At 41.1% G+C, this 22,517-nt stretch overlaps 1 protein-coding gene across 12 annotated transcripts in view; it reads left to right on the plus strand.

The window, feature by feature from the left end:
* Positions 1-22,517, plus strand: part of LOC133641022 (E3 ubiquitin-protein ligase TRIM35-like) — an 84,496-nt gene that overhangs the window by 54,806 nt on the left and 7,173 nt on the right. For 3 of the 12 annotated variants that reach the window (XM_062034809.1, XM_062034808.1, XM_062034810.1), the window contains exons 2-7: positions 1,748-1,836; positions 1,913-2,046; positions 6,298-11,244; positions 14,757-14,852; positions 16,693-16,923; positions 19,661-19,683. In XM_062034809.1, coding sequence (XP_061890793.1) covers positions 11,074-11,244; positions 14,757-14,852; positions 16,693-16,923; positions 19,661-19,683 — 521 coding nt within the window. In that variant the 5' untranslated portion in view covers positions 1,748-1,836; positions 1,913-2,046; positions 6,298-11,073. Of the gene's footprint in view, positions 1-1,026; positions 1,837-1,912; positions 2,047-6,297; positions 11,245-13,523; positions 14,680-14,756; positions 14,853-16,692; positions 16,924-19,660; positions 19,684-22,517 lie in introns of those variants that run through there. The other 9 variants (XM_062034811.1, XM_062034817.1, XM_062034816.1 and 6 more) reach the window with 7 other exon arrangements.

Below are 22,517 nucleotides of genomic sequence, written 5' to 3' on the forward strand. Positions count from 1 at the left end.
CGTGTGTCATCCTCATGCTAAAAACGTGACTTGTCGCTTACGTGACGTCACTTTCCAAGATGACAAGAAGAAATAGAACTTATTTTTACGAAGGAAAATAAAAAATAGTAATGCACAGTGACTTGGATTAAATAAACTTTAATCTAGCTTTATTGCAGAAGCTCCTTAAAAACAGCAGTGCTCCTGTAACTGACAAAATCCAATTTATACTGTAGAGGATGTGAGTTCCCTGGAATATACAAAACAAGACTACCATATTTATGGACTATAGAGCGCACCGGTATATTAGCCGCACCCACTTAACTTTAGGGAAAATAATGTTTCCATATATTAGTCGCACCAGACTATAAGTCGCAGATATATATGTTGCAAAATGAGTTATTTGCACAGAAATATTCAGTAAATGTTTATTTACATACCTTGATTGTTTTCAAACATAAAACTAATATGGTAGTAAAACAGCCGATCAAACAAAACAGAAGTCATTGTCATGGACCCACTAGCTGCGGAAGCTAGCCCTCCAATCAAATAAACAGACTCAATAACTCCGCGGTGACGTTTTGGTGAATTTACTGAAGAGTTTGTGAAACTGAAACAATACAAAAAGAAGGCCGCTGTAAGTTGACAATGCTCTCGACGCCGCTAGCGTTATTGCATTACAATTGCACGTACAAATACGCATGAAAACACTCCTACAGACAGGTTTAGTAAGTATCCGCAATTTTAGTTATATTGTCAAACTTACCAACGTTGTTTAGAGTTATGAATTGGAAATCTATATGAGTATGAGTAGAAATGCTATGGATGGCTAGAAGACTGTACGGCACTCTACTTCCGGTCGAAGGCACTAAATGGAAGGACACTGCAGAACCTGCAATGAGTGAATTCCTCCAAAAAATGGCACCATAGCACTAACAATAAAACACCTTAGTGTATTTGCTTGTTGTTTTTTTGAAAACAATTTATATATATATATATATATATATATATATATATATATATATATATATATATATATATATATATATATATATATAAAAATAGCCACACTGTTTTATAAGCCGTACGGTTCAAAGTGTAGGAAAAAGTAGGGGCTTACAGTCTGGAAGTTAAGGTAGTATTCAAGACAAGTCTGGCCTCACTGTCCTTAACTTTCTGGAAATGTGGCCCCCAAAACACTGACTATAGAGCGTACCTTATAAGTCGCATCCACCCTGACTATAGAGCGTACCTTATTATAAGTCACCCACCCTGACTATAGAGCGTACCTCATAAGTCGCATCCACCCTGACTATAGAGCGTACCTTATTATAAGTCGCATCCACCCTGACTATAGAGCAGGGGTGGGCAATTAATTTTTACCGGGGGCCGCATGAGCAACCCGAGCACTGCTGAAGGGCCACATCGACAATATTTCAGTTAAATTTTGCTCAATATTATTTTTGATATACCGTAAAATAAATAATACTAATTCCATTTAACCTAACTTAACTTTATACAAAAGCAGATTGCTTTTGATGGTTTTATTTAAACTCTTAATCCTTAAATATTTATATTAGGCTTTGCGAAATTGAAATAAGAAAACAAAAACAGTCATTGAATCACTGCAATTTATTTTTAACTTGTTCACACTTTAACTTTGTTCCACAAACAAGGAAAAACAACAAATAACTTAACAAGTTTATAGAATACTGCAATACAACAAACAATAACTTGTTATGTTTTCCACCTCATTTTACCTCTTTAGTGCGAATAATCCAGTCTGTTCTGGGCTTGAACAAGGGCATTGAAATCTGGCTGAATGTCTGAGGTGGCTATGCGAAGGACAGCTAAGAGGTGCTCATCAGTGATGGAGGATCTGTGTTTGGATTTGTTAAACTTCATCACAGAAAATGTCTGTTCACATACGTAGGTGGATCCAAAGAGGACCAGAATCATCTGAGCATGCCTCCTCAGGTGTGGAAAGTTCTCCTCTTTGAGGGAGGAGTAAAAGTCCAGCAATGAGACTGACCTGAAGTGCTTGGCCAGGAGTAGGTCAGACTGCAGGTCAATGAGCTCCATCTGAACATGGCTTGGTGCATTGTCCACACTGCAGTTGAAGGGAGAAGAAACCATGTGCATTTCACTCTCAATAGTTTTGAAATCGCCTCGAAAACTCTCCATGCAGTGCTTCTAACTTGCTTGAGTATTTGTGGAGGTGATCAGCTGATCTTGTGGCTTCTTTTAGTGTTGGCAAGTGGGTCAGAATGTTGTCCTTCACTTGACTTGAGAGAAGCTGCAACTTTCTCCTGAAAGCCGTCACTGCACTTTACATCTCATGCACAAAAAGGCCCTTGCGCTGCAGTTTGACATTCAGTTCGTTCATGAGTGCAGTCACATCCACAGGGAATCCGAGGTCTGCCACCCAGTCTTCATCTGAAAGTTCTGGGATGTCATGTCCTTTTTTCCCACAGAAATTCTGAATCTGGTCTCTAAGGTCCCAGACACTTTTCAGAACTTTTCCCAGGCTGAGCCACCTGACGTTGCTGTGGTAGCTTATGTCACCATGTTCACTCTCATTTTCCTCCAAAAGTGCAACAAATTGTCTATGATTTAACGCTCTCGCTCTGATAAAGTTAACTGTTTTACTTACATCAACAACATGGTTAATTTTTAACACTGTATTACACAACACTTCCTGATGTATAATACAATGTAAAAATGTCAATTTCTGCACAGGGTTACCGTAATTTCCAGACTATAAGCCGCACCTGACTATAAGCCGCACAAGCTAAATTTAGGGGAAAATACAGATTGCTCCACATATAAGCCGCACCCGACTATAAGCCGCAGGGTTTTGATGTGTAATTACCGTAGTATATAGGGGTTCCTGCTACCACGGAGGGGATTGTCGGGACAGAGATGAATGTTTGGGAACGCAAAGCGTCCCATTTATTAACAATAAATCTTTCAATCGAACTTTCACATCTTTGACATGCCGAACAGCATTCGTGCAGAGTACAAATAATACAACGGTGCAAAGTAATACAAAGTGCTCGCCTGTACGTTATCAAAATAACCAGTCTACAGGTATATGAAAAGTCAGTCTTTAATCATTGTGTCATCGTCTTCCTCCTGCGTACTAAAACCACCGAAATCCTCTTCGTCTGTGTCGGAGAAGAACAGGCCGTAAATAAGCCGCACCCTTGTATAAGCCGCAGGGACCAGAACGAGGGGAAAAAGTAGCTGCTTATAGTCCGGAAATTACGGTAATTTCAGTCACTTTATCCTGCATCCTCTTTAAAAGTCCAACATTTTTCCCCGTCAGATTTGGACAACCATCTGTTGTCACCTGCCAGCTTGTCCCATTTCAGTCCTAAAATGTCCAAACACGCATTTACCTCTGAACAAGTCACTACCTGTGGTTCTCCCTTTAATTGACTGCATGGCTGCAAGCTCCTCCGTGATTTGAAAGTCCTTAGTTATCCCACGTAAAAAGATGAGCAGCTGGGCGGTGTCACGTACATCACAGCTCTCATCCAAAGCCAGCGAAAAATAATCAAAGTCGGCCGTTCTGTTCTTCAGCTGAAGCTCCAAATTTCCAGCGATGGCTACAACGCGCCTCGTTACAGTGCGTCGGGATAGTGACACATTCTCAAATGCGCCCCTCTTCTCCGGGCATATGAGCGCAGCAGAGTCCAATAAACATTCCTTAATAAACTCCCCGTCAGAAAACGCCTTACTTTTTCTGGCGATTTTGTGAGAAATTATGAAACTTGTCCTGACAGCTGCATCTCTGTGGGTGTGAAATTGGGTAAAAAGTCCTTGTTGGGTTTGCCGTTTTGCCATCAGCGCATCAGCCTCCCTTGCGCGCTCTCCATCGGCCAGATTCCGGTATTTTTCCCCGTGCTTCGTTGTGTAGTGTCGATTCAAATTATATTCCTTCAACACAGCAACATGTGTTCCACAAATTAAGCACACGGCTTTTCCTTTCATTTCTGTAAAAAAATACTTGGCAGTCCACGTCTTGTTGAAAACCCGGCATTACTCATCAACTTTTCTTTTTTTAGCGTGAGCTGACATTTTGGGGGATAACCGCGTGCATCACGTGTCGCCATGCACCTGCACTCACAGGTTACACACGGACATACGCCCATAAATGACACTTTTCAAAACAAAAGCAGCACAGTTGTATTGCACGCACGACATTGATGTTTTTTAAACTTTATTTTGTAGTTTCAGATTGCAGCTGTTCACAATCGCGCACGAGCATACGTCCACACGGAAGTAATACAAATAACGCTTTTCAAAACAAAAGCAGTGCCGTTGTATTGCACACTCGACATAGATACTTTTTTAAATTTATTTTGTAATTTATGATTGGCCTCACGGCTTACCGGCCCGCGGGCCGCAGAATGCCCAGGTCTGCTATAGAGCGTACCTTATAAGTCACACCCACCCTGACTATAGAGCGTACCTTATTATAAGTCACACCCACCCTGACTATAGAGCATACCTTATTATAAGTTGCATCCACCCTGACTATAAAGCGTACCGTATTATAAGTCACACCCACCCTGACTATAGAGCGTACCTTATAAGTCACACCCACCCTGACTATAGAGCATACCTTATTATAAGTTGCATCCACCCTGACTATAGAGCGTACCTTATTATAAGTCACACTCACCCTGACTATAGAGCGTACCTTATTATAAGTCGCATCCACCCTGACTATAGAGCGTACCTTATTATAAGTCTCATCCACACTGACTATAGAGCGTACCTTATTATAAGTCACACCCACCCTGACTATAGAGCGTACCTTATTATAAGTCGCATCCACCCTGACTATAGAGCGTACCTTATTATAAGTCTCATCCACACTGACTATAGAGCGTACCTTATAAGTCACACCCACCCTGACTATAGAGCGTACCTTATTATAAGTCTCATCCACACTGACTATAGAGCGTACCTTATTATAAGTCACACCCACACTGACTACAGAGCGTACCTTATTATAAGTCTCATCCACACTGACTATAGAGCGTACCTTATTATAAGTCACACCCACCCTGACTATAGAGCGTACCTTATTATAAGTCGCATCCACCCTGACTATAGAGCGCACCTTATTATAAGTCGCATCCACCCTGACTATTGAGCGTACCTTATAAGTCACACCTACCTTGACTATAGAGCGTACCTTATTATAAGTTGCACTCACCCTGACTATAGAGCGTACCTTATAAGTCGCATCCACCCTGACTATAGAGCGTACCTTATTATAAGTCACACCTTCCCTGACTTAGAGCGTACCTTATTATAAGTCACACCCACCCTGACTAGAGCATACCTCATAAGTTGCACCCACCCTGACTATAGAGCGTACCTTATTATAAGTCACACCCACCCTGACTATAGAGCGTACCTTATTATAAGTCACACCCACCCTGACTAGAGCATACCTCATAAGTTGCACCCACCCTGACTATAGAGCGTACCTTATTATAAGTCACACCTACCCTGACTATACAGCGTACCTTATTATAAGTCACATTCACCCTGACTATAGAGCGTACCTTATTATAAGTCGCACCCACCCTGACTATAGAGCGTACCTTATTATAAGTCACACCTACCCTGACTTAGAGCGTACCTTATTATAAGTCACACCCTCCCTGACTATAGAGCGTACCTTATTATAAGTCACACCTACCCTGACTTAGAGCGTACCTTATTATAAGTCACACCCACCCTGACTATAGAGCGTACCTTATTATAAGGGGCACCCACCCTGACTATCGAGCGTACCTCATTATTAGTTGCACCCACCCTGACTGTTAAGAATTCTCCATGTTTATCTGTTTTCAGATACTTTATTTTGAAGCATTTCTTGACAGTGTCACTTCCACTTCTTTCCTGTAGGTGTCACTTCCGCTTCCCTTTTGACATGTGTGAATGTGTGGTAACTTGTTTCTCTGCTATGTTTAATTGGTGATCTAGTCTTTGACAATGTGAGTATGTTGATTATATAAGACTCATTTAGTTTAATAGACATCACTGTGATTGTGTAACGTTTAGTGGTGTTTTATTAATATGATTGGTTCTGTGTTGTCAGAATGCTACGAGCTATTATCTTCCTGTCAAGGATGGCATTGCTGCTGCTAATGTGGCTAGCTCACATGCCATTGTGAAAATGCAATATATTATGTATCTAGTACTTTACTTTGAGCATATCTATAGTCATAATATATATATTGTTGTTTAGGTAAATGACATACATTTTGATGGGTGTGTGCTTGTGGTTTACAGATACTAACCGAACCTAACCTAAACCAATATCCACCATTAACGTTGGAAGAGTCCAAATGATGATCGTGTGTTCTCTGACCGGAACCCCAATGTGGTCAATACCTGAAAAAAACAGTCGCAGAGTTTAATACTCAACAAAGGTCCTTCGAGCTGGATACAATTGGCTACAATGGAAATGTCATCAGAGGATGAATCAACTTCTCCATTTCATCCTGATGCACGAGACCGATCGGTGAGGGAACGCCGTACCCCAAAACATCTTGAAGACTACATCCTTGCCTATAATGTGCAGAGACCTGCCCTTTCCTCCCCCCCTACCAAGATGGAGGAGCAGAGAGGAGCAGCGGCCACAGTGAACAGTAGCCAAGCAGATGCATTGCTTCAAATAGATGGCCGAGTAACCTCACATTGTGCCACGTCAGTCGACATGCTGAATGTTTCTTCACTCAGGAAACTAATGGAATCAGTATCAGTAAAGGAAAAGGAGGAGACGGACGAAATTACTCGACTTACTGCTAAACTCCGCCAATATGAGAGCAGACAACGGCGACGGCAACAGCTGATGGAACACATATCTTCCTTCCTCATAGAAGAAGAAATGGATGGCAATGACCTTCACGGAGCCTTCACCAGCACAACCTCCTTCAGTGAGCAACAGTTGTGCTGCAATTTCCATTTCACATACTCCCTCACTTGAACCAGTAACAAAGCAGCTGCACTTTGTAAAGCCTCCACTTGAGGGATGTATAACAGCAAGCATGCATTCAAGTGTCGGGGAACGAAACTAACAAAGTGGACATCATTCCTGCAGCTGCACGTGAGAGAGCTGCTTCCCCACTAACATTAACACAAACATTCTCACCACAATGCCCAAACTCCCCCTCCTCTGTTGCTTCATATGGAATGGTGTTGCCTGCTGTACATCAGGAACAACTCCCCGGCCAGGACACATTATTACTACAACTCAAGGGCCCTCCTCAGCACTGTGGCAAATCTGGAGAATGCATCCAACCAGCCGATCATCAACTCACTACAGCAACCTGTACACCTGCAGTTGCTTCTTACAATCAATCAATCAATCAATGTTTATTTATATAGCCCTAAATCATAAAAGTCTCAAAGGGCTGCACAAGCCACAACGACATCCTCGGCACAACAACCCCCTGAATGTGCTCCGTCATCCCTTTCCACCTGCAATACCTGACACTCACTCAGGTGCAAACGTAACTTATCACCTCCCGGGCTCACAGCAGTAACAACACCTCAGTACCCATTATACACTTCACCACTAGAGGGTAGCATGCCCACAGTCTTATCAGCCACAGATGCTGTCAAGTCACAATGTTCCCCCATTACCCACTAACTTGTCACAACGCTCAACTTACGGAGTGCCACAACCTAAAATTCCAGGATTTACTGCAGACAGTGCGAGAGAGTTTGCTAACCTCAAGCTTGCTCTTTGTAACCTATTCGAACCCCATCCAGACTTAAGTGAGAATTACAAATATCAAGCTACTTGAACATCTCAAGCTTCCAGAAGCACAAATGATAGGTCAGTCGTGCCGCCACCATCCATACCCATATACAGCCACCATGCAAGCTTTGCAGTTCCAGTATGGTCAGCCACATCAGCTTGCTCAAAGCGAAATAGCAGCCATTCTGACCTCCCCAGATGTCAAGCCGACTTTCAAAGATTTGCTCTGTGTGTTCATCTCCTAGTGAGCATGCTGCTCTCCTCAGAGGGACCACAAGGCATGGAACTGAAATGCTGCTCACATGTCGATCGCCTACTTGGCAAGCTGCCAAAGTACCACAGAGATGGGTTCATCGAGCATCTACAGTTACAAGGAAAATTAAATGGCACAAGTCTGAACCCCTACAACCTGCAGGACCTAAATGGATGGCTTCAAGGTAAAGCACAACAGCAGCGCCTTTCCAGCAGATTGGTGCAACGCTATCAACGGGAGAAGCCCTCGGGGAACGCAACAGAAATAGGTCCCTTCAGGGTCAAAGGTCAAGCTACAGCTGTGTATCTTGGAGCAGTGCCAGCATGACAGGGTGCCTCCACTAAGCACGCTCTTGCTGAAACCAACAAAGCTAACAAAATGCATTGTCTCTTCTGCAATAGCAAGGAACACTATATTAGTCCCTGTCAACAGATCAGAAAACATTCTGCGGCGCACCTGGATAAATGGATAGTAGAAGAAGGACGATGCTGGAGATGTGCACGTGCTCATGCACCTGACGCATGTACTCTCAAGAAGCCCCGCAGCGCTGCAATGGTATCCACCTCCAAGTTCTCCACAATGTAGCTCAATGGTATAGTGAAGACACCCAGATGACTCCCACAGAGAGTCGTGTCTATTTGACTCCCAGCATCACCTCTAGTAGAGTGCTCCTGAAAGTTGTTCCTGCACTGCTGCACCATAATTCAAAATCAATGGAGACATTTGCTGTCTTAGATGATGGGGCTCAACGAACTATGATTTTACCTGACGCAGCACAACATCTACACTTGCATGGCCAACATGAAATCCTTGCTGTGCGCACAGACCTTACCCACCTCAAGGGTTTAACAGTTGACTTTGAGATTTCCCCTATAAAGAACCCAGGGAAACAGTACCAAGTGCAAAGTGCGTTTACTGCACAAGGTCTGGATCTGATGGAGCAGACCTACCCAGTTGAGAGACTTCAGAGGAAGTACACACATCTACATGGGATTTCGTTGCAACCATTCTCCAAAGCACGCCCCCTAGTGTTAATTGGGTCAGACAATGTGCACCTGATCACTGCCACAAAGCCAGTCCGCCAGGGAAATAGTGGAGGACCCATAGCCATCCACACAGCACTTTGATGGACTTTACAAGGGGCGGAGGAAAAAACACAAGGACAGAGCTCAACACAATTGTCTTTTTACCTCACTTGCCACTCCCAATGACATCTTGTTTAATAATGTCGAAAAGTTATGGCAACTTGATGTTTTGCCCTTCAGGAATGAAAAGATGGTTGTTTGCTCTCGTGAAGATCAGGAAGCAATCACTCTATTGGAGACAAGAACTCAGCGAGTCGACATAGAGGGTGTCCAGCGCTATGCAACACCCCTCCTAAGAAAGAAAGATATGCCTAAACTCACCAGTTCCATATCCACTGTTATGGCTCAGTGAGAAGCACAGAGAAAAGGCTCAAGAAGAATCCAGAGAAAGTCACTTCCTTTTCTGCTGAGCAACATGCTCAGAGTCACCAGCAGTCATCCAGGACTTCTTAAATCAGTGGAGCAAAGTTTCTATGTGGATAATTGCTTAAAGAGTTTCACCGACATATCTGAGGCTGCACAGCAGGTGACTCAGTTGCGCAAACTGATGGCAGAAGGAGGATTTGACCTCCGTCAATGGGCAAGTAACCAACCAGAGGTGTTCGCCCAGGTCTCTACTGAAGGAAGATCGACTACCACAGAGCAGTGGCTAAGCCAGAACCGAGTTGAGCCACAAGAGTCTGCTTTAGGCCTGAGATGGAACTGTGCTACTGACACCATTGGCTATCAACGTAGAAACATCAAACATACCATATTGACCATGAGGACTGCATATCAGGTGCTAGCCAGTCAGTATGACCCCCTGGGTTTTATAGTACCGTATATGACCCGCGCCAAGGTTCTCATCCAGCAGTTATGGTCCAAGCAGAAAAGCTGGGATGACTCAGACTTACCGCAAGCCCTGCAGGAGGAGGCCTGGAAGCGGTGGGAGAGTGACCTCCTACATCTAGCTAAATTATCTATACCACGCTGCTACACACCAATCCCAACCACTGGTTCCGAGTATGATCTGCACTTTTTTTGTGATGCCTTTGAACGAGCATATGGAGCAGTTGTTTATGTCAGACTACAGACTAAAGATGTCATTCTCACCTCGTTCGTTATGGCAAGATCAAAGGTAACTCCGAAAAGGCAACAATCCATGCCTCGCTTGGAGCTCTGTGCAGAATTACCTGGAGCTCAGCTATCCAAGATTTTGAAGACATAGATGACCCTCCCTCTTCAAAAGACGACCCTGTGATCAGGTTCCACCACGGTTCTGGAGTGGCTCCAGACGGACTCCTGTCGCTTCAAGGTCTTTGTTGGAACGCGTGTCTCAGAGATACAGGAGCTGACTGATCGACAATCCTGGCGGTATATGGACACCCACAACAATCCTGCTGATGACATCACCAGGGGGAAACCACTTCTGGAACTTGCGGAGGATGGGCGCTGGAGTCAAGGACCCCCATTTCTCAGGCAAAGTGCAGAATACTGGCCAAAAAGACCGGAGAAATATTCAACCCTGATTTTGTACGAACTAAAGAGCATCACCTTCTGTGGTCTTGCAATAGTGCAAAGCGACAATAATATTCCGAATGCCTCTCTATTTAATGCCTGGAAAGAATTAGTGACAGTCACTCAGCAGGCGGGACAGGAAGCACCAGGAGGTTCGACACACAGTCAGACAATCAGCTCCCAAGAAGATGAGTTTCTCTTCCTGAGAAGATGTCAAGTTCAAACCTTTCCCGCAGACATCATGTCTCTTAAAACACAGAACGCAGTGTAAGCTAAGAGTCGTCTAACGTGCCTCTCCCCTGAGTGGGACTCAACTATAGGGTTAATTCGAGTTGGGGGTAGGCTGCGACAACTCCAGAAGCCGGACCTAGAAGAGATCCATCCTATTGTGCTGGACTCAAAACAACAGGAAACTAAACTCAAGGACATGAACAAACGTCTTCTGCACCCAGGTACAGAGCAAGTGTATGCAGAACTTCGAAGACATCACTGGATTTTGCGAGGACGACAAGCAGTCAGGCACCATCAGCACAACTGCCCATCTTGTCAACGCAGCGGAGATCAACCGACAGTCGCAAGGATGGCAGATCTGCCACCACAACACCTCAGACTTCTCTGTCCACCCTTCCATTCAACAGGTGTGGATTGTTTCGGACCTTATCTGGTCAAAGTGGGCAGAAGATCAGAGAAGCGGTGGGGTGTAATTTTTAAGTGTCTTACAACTCGAGCAGTTCACATCGAGCTCCTCAACTCCATGGATGCCGATGCATTCCTTCTTGCTCTACGTCGGTTCATTGCCAGGAGGGGAAGACCAAGAGAGGTACTGTCAGATTGTGGGACCAACTTCCGAGGAGCCGAAAGAGAACTCAGGACAGTGTTTGCAGAGATGGAACCTCAGCTGAGAGAGCAACTGACAGAATATCAGATTGACTTCAAATTTAACCCTCCAAATACCCCTCATTTTGGTGGGGCATGGGAACGGGAAATTAGATCCATAATGGCCAGTCTCCAAGTCGCAGTGGGAGGGCAGTCAGTCACAGAAGATGTCTTGCACACAACTCTGGTAGAAGTGGAGGGGATACTGAACTCAAAACCACTAGGGTACGTATCATTTGATGTTTCTGATCTGGACCCAATCACCCCAAACATCCTTCTCATGGGACGGCGAGATTCTGCACTGCCGCAAGTAGTTTACGTCCCAGCTGTCATGGGGCGGCGGAGATGGCGCCATTGTCAAACACTATTTCCGTTTTGGATCCACGTCATACGCAGCTATCTACCCACTTAACTCTCCTGAAGGAATCAATAAAGTACTATCTATCTACTTTGCAGACCGGGTCAAAATGGCAGAGGTCTTCCGAAAATGTAACCATCAACACTAGTTCTGATGGTGGACCCTTCACTTCCAAGAGCACAGTAGCCCATCGGCAGAGTGGTTAAGACCATTCCGAGCCAAGATGGACAGGTCAGGGCTGCTGAGGTAATGGTCAAGAGTAAAGTCTACACCAGACTGGTAGCTCGCTTGATCCCACTTCCAAGTTTAGAGGATGACAGTAAGGACACTTGATGAAATTCCTGTAGTTACACATTTGTTGTACAAACGTGGGGGCGGCTGTTAAGAATTCTCCATGTTTATCTACGTTTTCAGATACTTTATTTTGAAGCATTTCTTGACGGTGTCACTTCCACTTCCTTCCTGTAGGTGTCACTTCCGCTTCCCTTTTGACATGTTTGGTAACTTGTTTCTCTGCTATGTTTAATTGGTGTCTAGTCTTTGACGATGTGAGTATGTTGATGATTATATAAGACTCATTTAGTTTGTTAATAGACATCACTGTGTTTGTGTAACGTTTAGTGGTGTTTTATTAATATTATTGGTGCTGTCTTGTCCGAATGCTACGAGCTATTATCTTCCTGTTAAGGATGGCATTGCTGCTGCTAATATGGCTAGCTCACATGCCATTGTGAAAATGCAATATATTATGTCTGCAGTACTTTGAGCATATCTATAGGCATAATATATATATATTGCTGCGATGAGGTGGCGACTTGTCCAGGGTGTACCCCGCCTTCCGCCCAAAGCAGCTGAGATAGGCTCCAGCGACCCCGAACGGGACAAGCGGTAGAAAATGTATGGGTGGATATATATATTGTTTAGTTAAATGACATAAATGTTGATGGGTGTTTGCCTGTGGTTTAACGAACCTAACCTAAACCAATATCCACCATTAAAGTTGGAAGACTCCAAATTATGACCGTGTGTTCTCTGATTGGAACCCCAACGTGGTCAATATCTGAAAAAAACAGTCGCAGAATTTAATATTCAGCACTGACTATACAGCGTACCTTATTATAAGTCGCACCCACCCTGACTATAGAGCGCACCTTATTATAAGTTGCACCCACCCTGACGATAGAGCGTACTTTATTATTAGTTGCACCCACTCCGGAGTGTTGTCAGCAGGTGTTATGACATTCCAAAAGGTAAAAGCGAAAAGACAATAATAACAAAAGAAAATACATAGGAATGTATGACTGGAGCCATCTTGGATGACATCCAAAATCATTGCTAATTAGCATAAAATAAGGACCGGTTTTCAGATGGAATGGTGATAGTTGGCTGGCAACATCTTCCTCCCGGTCAACTTCCTTTGTATTCACTTTATGGAATTGCGCATGCAAGTGACGTCGAGGCCACATTGAAATGTGATTTATTCCAACTGACTGTAAAATGTCATTTTTATTAGACTCCAGTGTAAATGTGCAAAGGGCCCAATGTGGCCGCAATGCATGCAAGTGACGTTGAGGCCACATTGAAATGTGATTTATTCCAACTGACTGTAAAATGTCATGTGGCCGCAATGAGAACCCAATGTGACCTCGACATCACTTGCATGCTCAGTTCGATAAAGTGAAAACAAAGGAAGTTGACCGGGAAGAAGTGGCTCCTTCTACAAAATAAAATACAAGTGTCAACGCCTTAAAAATTACTGTTTTATTACATCAAAGTAAAGTAAAATAAAGTATGGATACATGTATAGTGTCATATATTTGGGAGGGTTCTAATTTTTTAATGACTTAAATAGACGTACATCTACGGAAGCTTTATTTTTCATCTCACATGTAAACAAATACGCCACAGCGTCAATTCCGGTCCTTCAGTCATCACAATTCCTTCTGAATCTAAATACATATTCATAGATTACATACAGCTTATTATATGCGCAATATTTACAAGTGATGCACCGAAAATTAGCTTGTCTTAAATAGAATTTGCTCACCAAAACCGGATGTTGTGATGAAATATCCACTTCCGGGTCGCATGCGGGTCGTTTAGACTGAAGTCACATTTGAAAAGTTCAGATTCAGGACGACCTCCTGATGTGGCCTGAATCTGATGCCAAAAATATTAGATTTGAAGCACTTTAGAGCGTTTAAAATAAATCAGATCTGTGTCACTTGAGGGCAAAATAATCCGATTTGGTCGTAACGTAACACATGTTTGTAGACATATTAGATTTTGTACATATGCTACCTATGAGCAGCAGGTGTACACATTGAAACATGAAACATTTTACTCAGACTTTCGCTTACGTTTATTCACAAATTGAACCAAACAGTCCTCTGAACCGGAGGTCTTCGTCCTCTTGCTGACGTCGTCGTCTTCTGTATCGCGTTTTCTCAACCTGGTTTTTCATGAAAGAGCAGCGTTACGGCCTTTTCCGGTGCTTTGGTGGACGTGACTTTCCGGTCGAACGCCATTGTGTGCAGCGTGCATTTCTACTCCATGGTGAGGGTGAGTGCATAACACACTAAATGGCTGACTGAACAATATTGTGAATGTGTATGGTTTAACGTGAAGGATTTCACTGGTCCACCGTGACCCGTCCGGGAATTTCATCGCAGGGTTCCAAGTAGCGGCTTATCCGGAAATTACGGTAGCTAAAACTGAATATAGAAACATTTGTAAAAAAATGCAGTTTGTGTTATTGCCATTCCAGACTCTCTGCAGACCAAGGGGGGTCTTTTAGTTCCGCCGTGGTCACTGGTTTGGAACACAACCTAGCCAAAATGTGAAATGACTAAATTGTAGTGCTTGTTGGCTGTTTTGTCCAGGACAGGAAGGAAAGTAACAATCTTCTGCTTGTAGAGGCAGATGAGAGCGACCCTCAGAGGGGCCCGGGAGACACTGAAGAACCTAACCACGGTGAAAGGAAAGATGGAGGACACGGCAACTCACATCATGGTACATCTTCAGCAACGACATGAGAAATCAAGTTTGAGCAAAATGTGGGAAAATACAACTGGATCGGACGGCTGGGTGATTCTTTGCATTTTGGTGTCCATTTGATACCAAATAAATACAGATACAATACTATTAATAATGAACATTTTCAATATTATTGAATGATTTTGTTTTGATCATGATTATAATCCGACACAACAACAACATACAGAAATGTGTGAAAATAAACATGAGAAATATTGATCAAATACTTGAAACACTGCGTTGTGACCTGATAATAGTCACACACAGTATTCAAAAAATATACCACCGCTGTCAAATAATTCATTTTAATTAATCACATTTTAGAATTTGGATTACTCATGACTAATCACAGGTGATTATTATCTTACGTAATTAAAATTTGATTTAAGGGGAATTGCACTTTTTTTGGAGAATCGTTCGCAATCCTTACAAGGGACAAGAACACATGTTTTTTGCATTCTAAATTGTAATAATAAGCTCGTTTTAGGTAGCCAGCAATGTATAATAGAGGTCTTAGTCAAGGCTGCCATGATTAAAAAAAACACGCTCGTTTGTTGCCGGAAGTAGGAAGCAGGGGCAATGAAATAAATGCGCCCAAAATACAGTAAACATTGTACATATTACCGTATTTTACGGACTATAGAGCACACCGTGATATAAGCCACTTAATTTTAGAAGAAACATTTTTGTTCCCATATATTAGCCGCACCGGACTATAAGCTGCATGTAAATGTTTAATTACATACCTTATTTGTCTGTAACAGGGCAGTAAAACGGCTGATCAAACAAAAAAGAAGTCAAGGTCATGGACCCACTAGCTGCGCAAGCTAGCTCTCCAATCAGCTAAACAGACTCAATAACTCCACGGTGACGTTTTGGTGAATTTGCTGAGGACTTTGTGAAATTGAAACAATACAAAAATAATGCTGTTGTAAGTTAATAATACTAACACAGACACTTGTAAATGTGTTAGCATATTAGCTACTGCTAACGATGCTAGCTTCATTACATTACGATAGCGCGTACAAATATGCACAAAAACACTCCTACAGACGTCACACATGGGACGATTCAGTAATAATAGATAGTTTTAGTTATATTGTAAAACTTACAAAAGTTGCTTGGAGTGATGAATGAAAATTCCATATGATCCATACAATAAAACACTTTCTAGGTGTATTTGCTTGCTGTTGTTTTTTTAAATATTATTTTTCTTATTGCTGTTATTGGAGAGAAATCCACAAATTAGCTGCACTGTTTTATAAGCCGCAGGGTTCAAAATGTAAGAAAAAAGTACCTGCTTCTAATCCATAGGTTATGGCAAATATTATGACCATGTCTGTTATACATTATATATAAATATATATCATTTGTGTGTGTGTGTGTTAATTTGTATATACAGTATGTGTGTGTGTGTGTATATATATATATATATATATATATATATGTATGTATATATGTATGTATATATATATACTGTATATATGTATATATTTGTGGAGTTGTGGCTTGTGCAGCCCTTTGAAACACTCGTGATTTAGGGCTATGTAAGTAAACTTTGATTGATTGATTGATATATATGTATATGTGTGTATATACATAAATGTGTGTGTATATATATATATATATATATTTGCAGCGTGTATACAAAACATCGATCAGTGTGTATATAAAGTGTTGATGGAGGGTTTTGAAGTCATTTTAAAACAGCCCTAATGTACACATCCCATCCAGTTATGTAGAAACACATTTCAGCCAACAATCAAACCGAAAGTATTTTTCATGGATTTGATAACCGTGTTGATCTTGTTCACAGAGCCAATCAGTGACAATTACCCAAGTCTTGAGGGAGGAGTTTGAGAAGATGCAGCAGTTCCTACGTGATGAGGAGGCCGCACTGACGTCAGAGTTGAATCAGGAAGAGGAAGAGAAGATTCAGAGGGTCGAGCAAAAGATAAGCAAGCTGAGCAATGACATACGAATCTTAAAGGCCAGTATCGGAGAACTGGAAGAAGTTATGGAATCAGAGGACATCTTTTTTCTGAAGGTAATACCAATAATAACATACATGGTATGAATAACAACTAGTAATTATTATTGTGGTACCTGTGTGGATATGTTGTTATGCACCTATCGTTGTTTCCTATTACACCCTGTTACACATTTCTTAACCATTCTGCCATGGAAATATTTAGCTCCATCATACGGATGCATTCCAAAAATTACCACATTTTCCGTGACAAAATCCGGCAACAACATTCCCCCTAAAGATTTTCCCAATACCCAAATTTCTCACATTTTCCCCAGATTCCAGGCTTTCCAATACAAATCCAATCCAATTGAATCTGAAAAGAGGTTCATTCCTGCTCATTTCAGAGGCTTTTTAAATCATGCTATATCACAAAACGGTTACTCAGTGGACGCAGCTGGACGACCTGGACTTTGCTGACGACCTGGCACACAACCGCAGCCAGACCACCCACCTGGAGACCAAATCAGCCAACACTGAGCTCAGAACCAACAGAAATAAGACAAAGCTGATGAAAATCTCCACCACTGCCAGTGGAGAGTCCATCAGGGAGGTGGAGTCTTTGGCCTACCTGGGAACGGACCGAGTTGGCAAGGCCAGTGCTGCCTTCATCACGCTCAAGAACATCTGGAGGAATCAGCAAGAGAACCAAAACTAAGAGAACTAAAATAGTAAATGAAAAGGATGAAGAGGTATGATGCTACAAGTGTTGGAACTTGTTCAGTATGTATAAACAGATGAAATGTAGTTAGATAATAAACCAATTCATATATTTACATCAATGAGGAAACAAAATAGATAATAAATGAAGTAAATTATAAATAAAAACACTTCATTTGTCCGTGTGAACAGAGCAATCCCGACTTTTTCCACACCCGACCCAGGCCTCTTTCGTACGTGGAAATAAATCGGATATTGTTGTGCTTGTAACGCGAAAGCAAGACAACTTGAACTATCTTTGACACACAAAAACGTGTGCACCGTTTATTCCATCAAAGACTAGACTAAAGACTCCTAACATCAAGCGACTCAAAATGGCGGTCACAACAAACCCCCACCTTTGGGTAAATCTCCTGACGGTCACTCAACGGGGCCGCACCGAATGACTCACTCTTAACTGCATATATGAATGCTGAAGAACAAGAACATTGTTACAATGACAGTGAATAATCAGAAACAGAATCAGAATAGTTTTATTGCCATTGTTTGAGAACGGGTTCACAAACTTGGAATTTTTCTTGGTGCAAACGTGCGACATGAGTTTTAATGAGGACAAAGTCAAGTAAACAGGTGTAGTGAATGATGCGCCACAATACGATGATATGCCTCCTCAATGGGAACGCTCCCGCGCTCAGGTCGCCTTCATCTGAGCAGAACGTCATCAAAAAGCGATAAGCGCCATTGTTATTCGCCAACATAGATGGTTCTAGAATAAATAGTTGCCAACGGAGCAAAAAAAGGTGTGACTAAAATGTTTTAGACTTAGACTTAGACTTCCTTTATTGTCATTTAAATTTGAACTTTACAGTACAGATAAGAACATTGCATTAGCTCATGGTAGTGCAGGATAAAAAAGCAATAAGGTGCAGATATAAATAAATAGATTACTGTACAGATGAATATATTGCACTTTTGCATATGCATTCACGTTTATGGATGTATGTTATATTGTCTTTATATTTCAGCCAGTTAATCCATTTTTTGGAGGAATTGAGGGGATTATTATGATGCGTTCAAGAGTCTTATGGCCTGAGAGAAGAAGCTGTTACACAACCTGGAGGTTCTGCTACAGAACCTCTTTCTAGAGTCCAGCAGTGAAAACAGTCCTTGGTGGGGGTGGGAGGAGTCTCTGCAGATCTTCTGAGCCCTGGTCAGGCAGCGGCTTTTTGCCATCTCCTGGATAGGAGGAAGAGGAGTCCTGATGATCTTTTCCGCCGTCCTCACCACTCTCTGGAGAGACTTCCAGTCTGAGGCACTGCAGGCTCCAGTCCAGACAGAGATGCTGTTGCTCTCTATAGTACCTCCGTAGAATGTGCTGAGAATGGGGGGAGGGAGCTGTGCTCTTTTCATCCCACGCAAAAAGTACATGCGCTGCTGAGCTCTTTTTACACGAGCTCCGGTGTGTAGGGACCAGGTTATATTGTCAGTTATCTGCACCCCCAGGAACTTGGTGCTGCTTACCATCTCCACCGCTGTGCCGTTGAGGAACTCACGTGAAAGTTTGACCACTTCTGTCTCCAACTGCTCACCCACAGACGCGCTCTTCAAGCAGACGTCCAGGCAAATTATTCTGTGAAACTGTCCTTTTCCTTTAGAATTTTCTACGTGCAATCATTTGGTTAAAATATGTTGCCTTTGATTGCACAAAGTCCTCAAAATTGCCATGAACGGAAGCCGGGTTTACTACCTTAAACACTGCATTGTGTGCGACGCCATGATGTCATAGCCGCATGCGGGTCAGATTGCATTTATATTAGAAGTCGCTTTTTTTCTTTGTAATGTGAAAAGATCGGGTTTGACCAAAAAAAATCTGAATAGGACATCTGACCCTGGAGTGTAAACGTATAAAGCAGTGTAAAAGTAGACAGAATTCAGTCCAATGAAATGTTTCCATGTCAGACAATATTTCAAGTCCAAATAGAAAAAAACCACGTTGGCTGCATGACACTAAACTAAGCAAGAAACTATTTATTTCCATTTTGCTTTGTTTTGTTCTCTGCATCTGATTGATTCAACTTTGTCTCTTTTCCTTTAGAATTACAGAAGTGCCTCTAAAAGGTGAGCCTTGAGTGTGTTTACACTCACAATCAGTGATGCACCAGCCCATTAGAACCCAGACCCATTTGTGCTTCCAGGAAAATGATGGCATAACCCATAACACCACTCATTCATGTCAAATATCTTGCATATTTGTTTTCTTATCTTTTGATGCCTGTTTTGGTTTATTTGTCGCAGTCTTTTGACCAAAACATTTATTTTCGTTCCAGTCACCTAAATTGATTTAGTTTTAGTCTAGTTTAAGTCGACTAAATTCCTCAACATTTAGCCGACTAAAATTACAGTAAGTTTTGGCGACTAAAATTAATAGTATAAGGGTATCTCCATATATGGTCATGTTTTCCCAGAAGAAGCAGCTTGAAGATGGTCTTGTAAAACATGATTTATGCAACATTTTGAGCAAAGAACCACCATTTAGAATTGTTTTAAATGTAGAAATAATTATCATACTGTGTACTGTTTGAAAATATATATGAATATAATAATGAATTACATTTATAACACACTTTACATTTGTTAAAATCTCAAAAGTGCTACAAAGTATATAAAAACAATTAAAATAAAAAGGTATAAAATAAAAATAGAAAGATAGAATATATAATAGAACATTAAAATAGAAATAAGAACATGTAAAAAATTAGATAAAACATAGAAAAATAGATAAAATAGAAATAAATACATTAAGGAACAGGATAAAACAGATAGGCAAGCAGTGCATGTATACAATACAGTAAAATAAAAAAATAGCTGCATTTTGTTTAGAAAAAAAGTACAACTAATATAGGTAAATATGCTAAAAAGTTAGATGTACCGTAATGGTAATGATTTAGTTCATTTCCAATATGCCTAACACTGAATGGCATCACATGATTAACACAAAGTAACAACTGTAGCCGTAAAAGAAAAGGATATACAATTGTCATAGTGACGTTAATTACATTTATTAACAGCTTATTCGGTGATAGAATGAATAAATCAAATACATTAAATGCAAGACACGATACAATATAATACAGATGATACAATATTCTTATGCCTTTTTATTGTTTTTTTCCCCACATTCAGAGGTGAGTAGAGTAGCCAGAAATTGTACTCAAGTAAGAGTACTGTTACTTTAGAGATTTATTACTCAAGTAAAAGTAAGGAGTAGTCACCCAAATATTTACTTGAGTAAAAGTAAAAAGTATGTTGTGAAAAAACTACTCAAGTACTGAGTAACTGATGAGTAACATACACACACATCATATATATATATATATATATATATATATATATATATATATATATATATATATATATATATATATATATAATATATATATATATACATTGATATATACAGTATATAATTTATATTTATTTATTTTGCCGTTTTTGTTTACATGTTAAAGGTGTTTTAATGAATATACATGCATGTTCAACATATAGATTCCTTTCTTTCATGAAGACAAGAATATAAGTTGATGTTTTACCTGATTCTGATGACTTGCATTGATTGGAATCAGACAGTAGTGCTGATAACGTCAACGTTTTCAAATGGAGGAGAAGAAAAGTTCCTCCTTTCTGTCTAATACCACATGAAAGTGGTTGGTTTTTGGCATCTTATTTGTCCAGCTTCCATATTCGTTTTTATACACTTTACAAGAAATACATTGGCGGCAAACTCTGTAGCTTGCTAGCTTGTTTGCGCTGGCTTTCGGAGACTCTTATTTTGTTAGCGCAGGCAGGATGGAGCGGCACTTTTATTGTGAAGACAGGAACTGTGCGGTCAGTCTTTAGGCTTTTGACGGGAGGTGCGGTTGAAATAAAAAAGTGTATTTTTTCCTTCACACTTTTGATTGATTGATTGAGACTTTTATTAGTAGATTGCACAGTACAGTACATATTCCGTACAATTGACCACTAAATGGTAACACCCCAATAAGTTTTTCAACTTGTTTAAGTCAGGTCATGTGACCGCCTGGCTCTGTTTGATTGGTCCAACGTCACCAGTGACTGCATCTGATGGGTGGAACGGAGTGAAACGTCACCAGTGACTGTATTTGGTGAGACGCAGGCACTTTGAGGTCTGTCTGACAGACCAAAACAAACAAAGCGTGCATTAACAGATCGATAAAAATCAGTAGCGAGTAGCGAGCTGAATGTAGATAAAAGTAGCGGAGTAAAAGTAGCCTTTCTTCTTTATAAATATACTCAAGTAAAAGTATGTTGCATTAAAACTACTCTTAGAAGTACAATTAATCCCAAAAGTTACTCAAGTAGATGTAATGGAGTAAATATAGCGCGTTACTACCCACCTCTGCCCACATTGTTGCGGTTTGCAAACGTTCACATTTCAAAAACCAATTTTCCACGATTCCGCTTAACTTGTCAATCCTGCGATTTGCATAACATATCTGAAAGTTAATTTTGGTGATGTACTGCCGGATAGTATTCGCAGCGCTTCACCTTTTCCCACCTTTTGTTATGTTACCGCTTCGTTCCAAAACACAACAAATTAATGACAATGTGAAAATAAATAAAAAATGTTTTTTGCAAATTTATTAAAGATAAAAAAAATAAAATCACATGTTTTTAAGTATTACTAGTACTAATTACTATTAATACTAACACTTTGTTGATGCACCTTCGGCAGCAATTAGTCTTTTTGAATACGATGCCATTAGCTTGGCACACCTATTTTTGGGCACTTTCTGTACATTGCTGCATTTTTGGAGTTTTATTAGTTTTAATAGAGTAAACATTTCAAATACAATGCACATTTTATGGGGTATTGTGTGTAGAATGTTGAGGACAAAAATGAATGTATTCCATTTTGGAATAAGGCTGTAACA

Source organism: Entelurus aequoreus, linkage group LG23 (assembly GCF_033978785.1).
Source record: "Entelurus aequoreus isolate RoL-2023_Sb linkage group LG23, RoL_Eaeq_v1.1, whole genome shotgun sequence".
Classification (NCBI taxonomy): Eukaryota; Metazoa; Chordata; class Actinopteri; order Syngnathiformes; family Syngnathidae; genus Entelurus; species Entelurus aequoreus.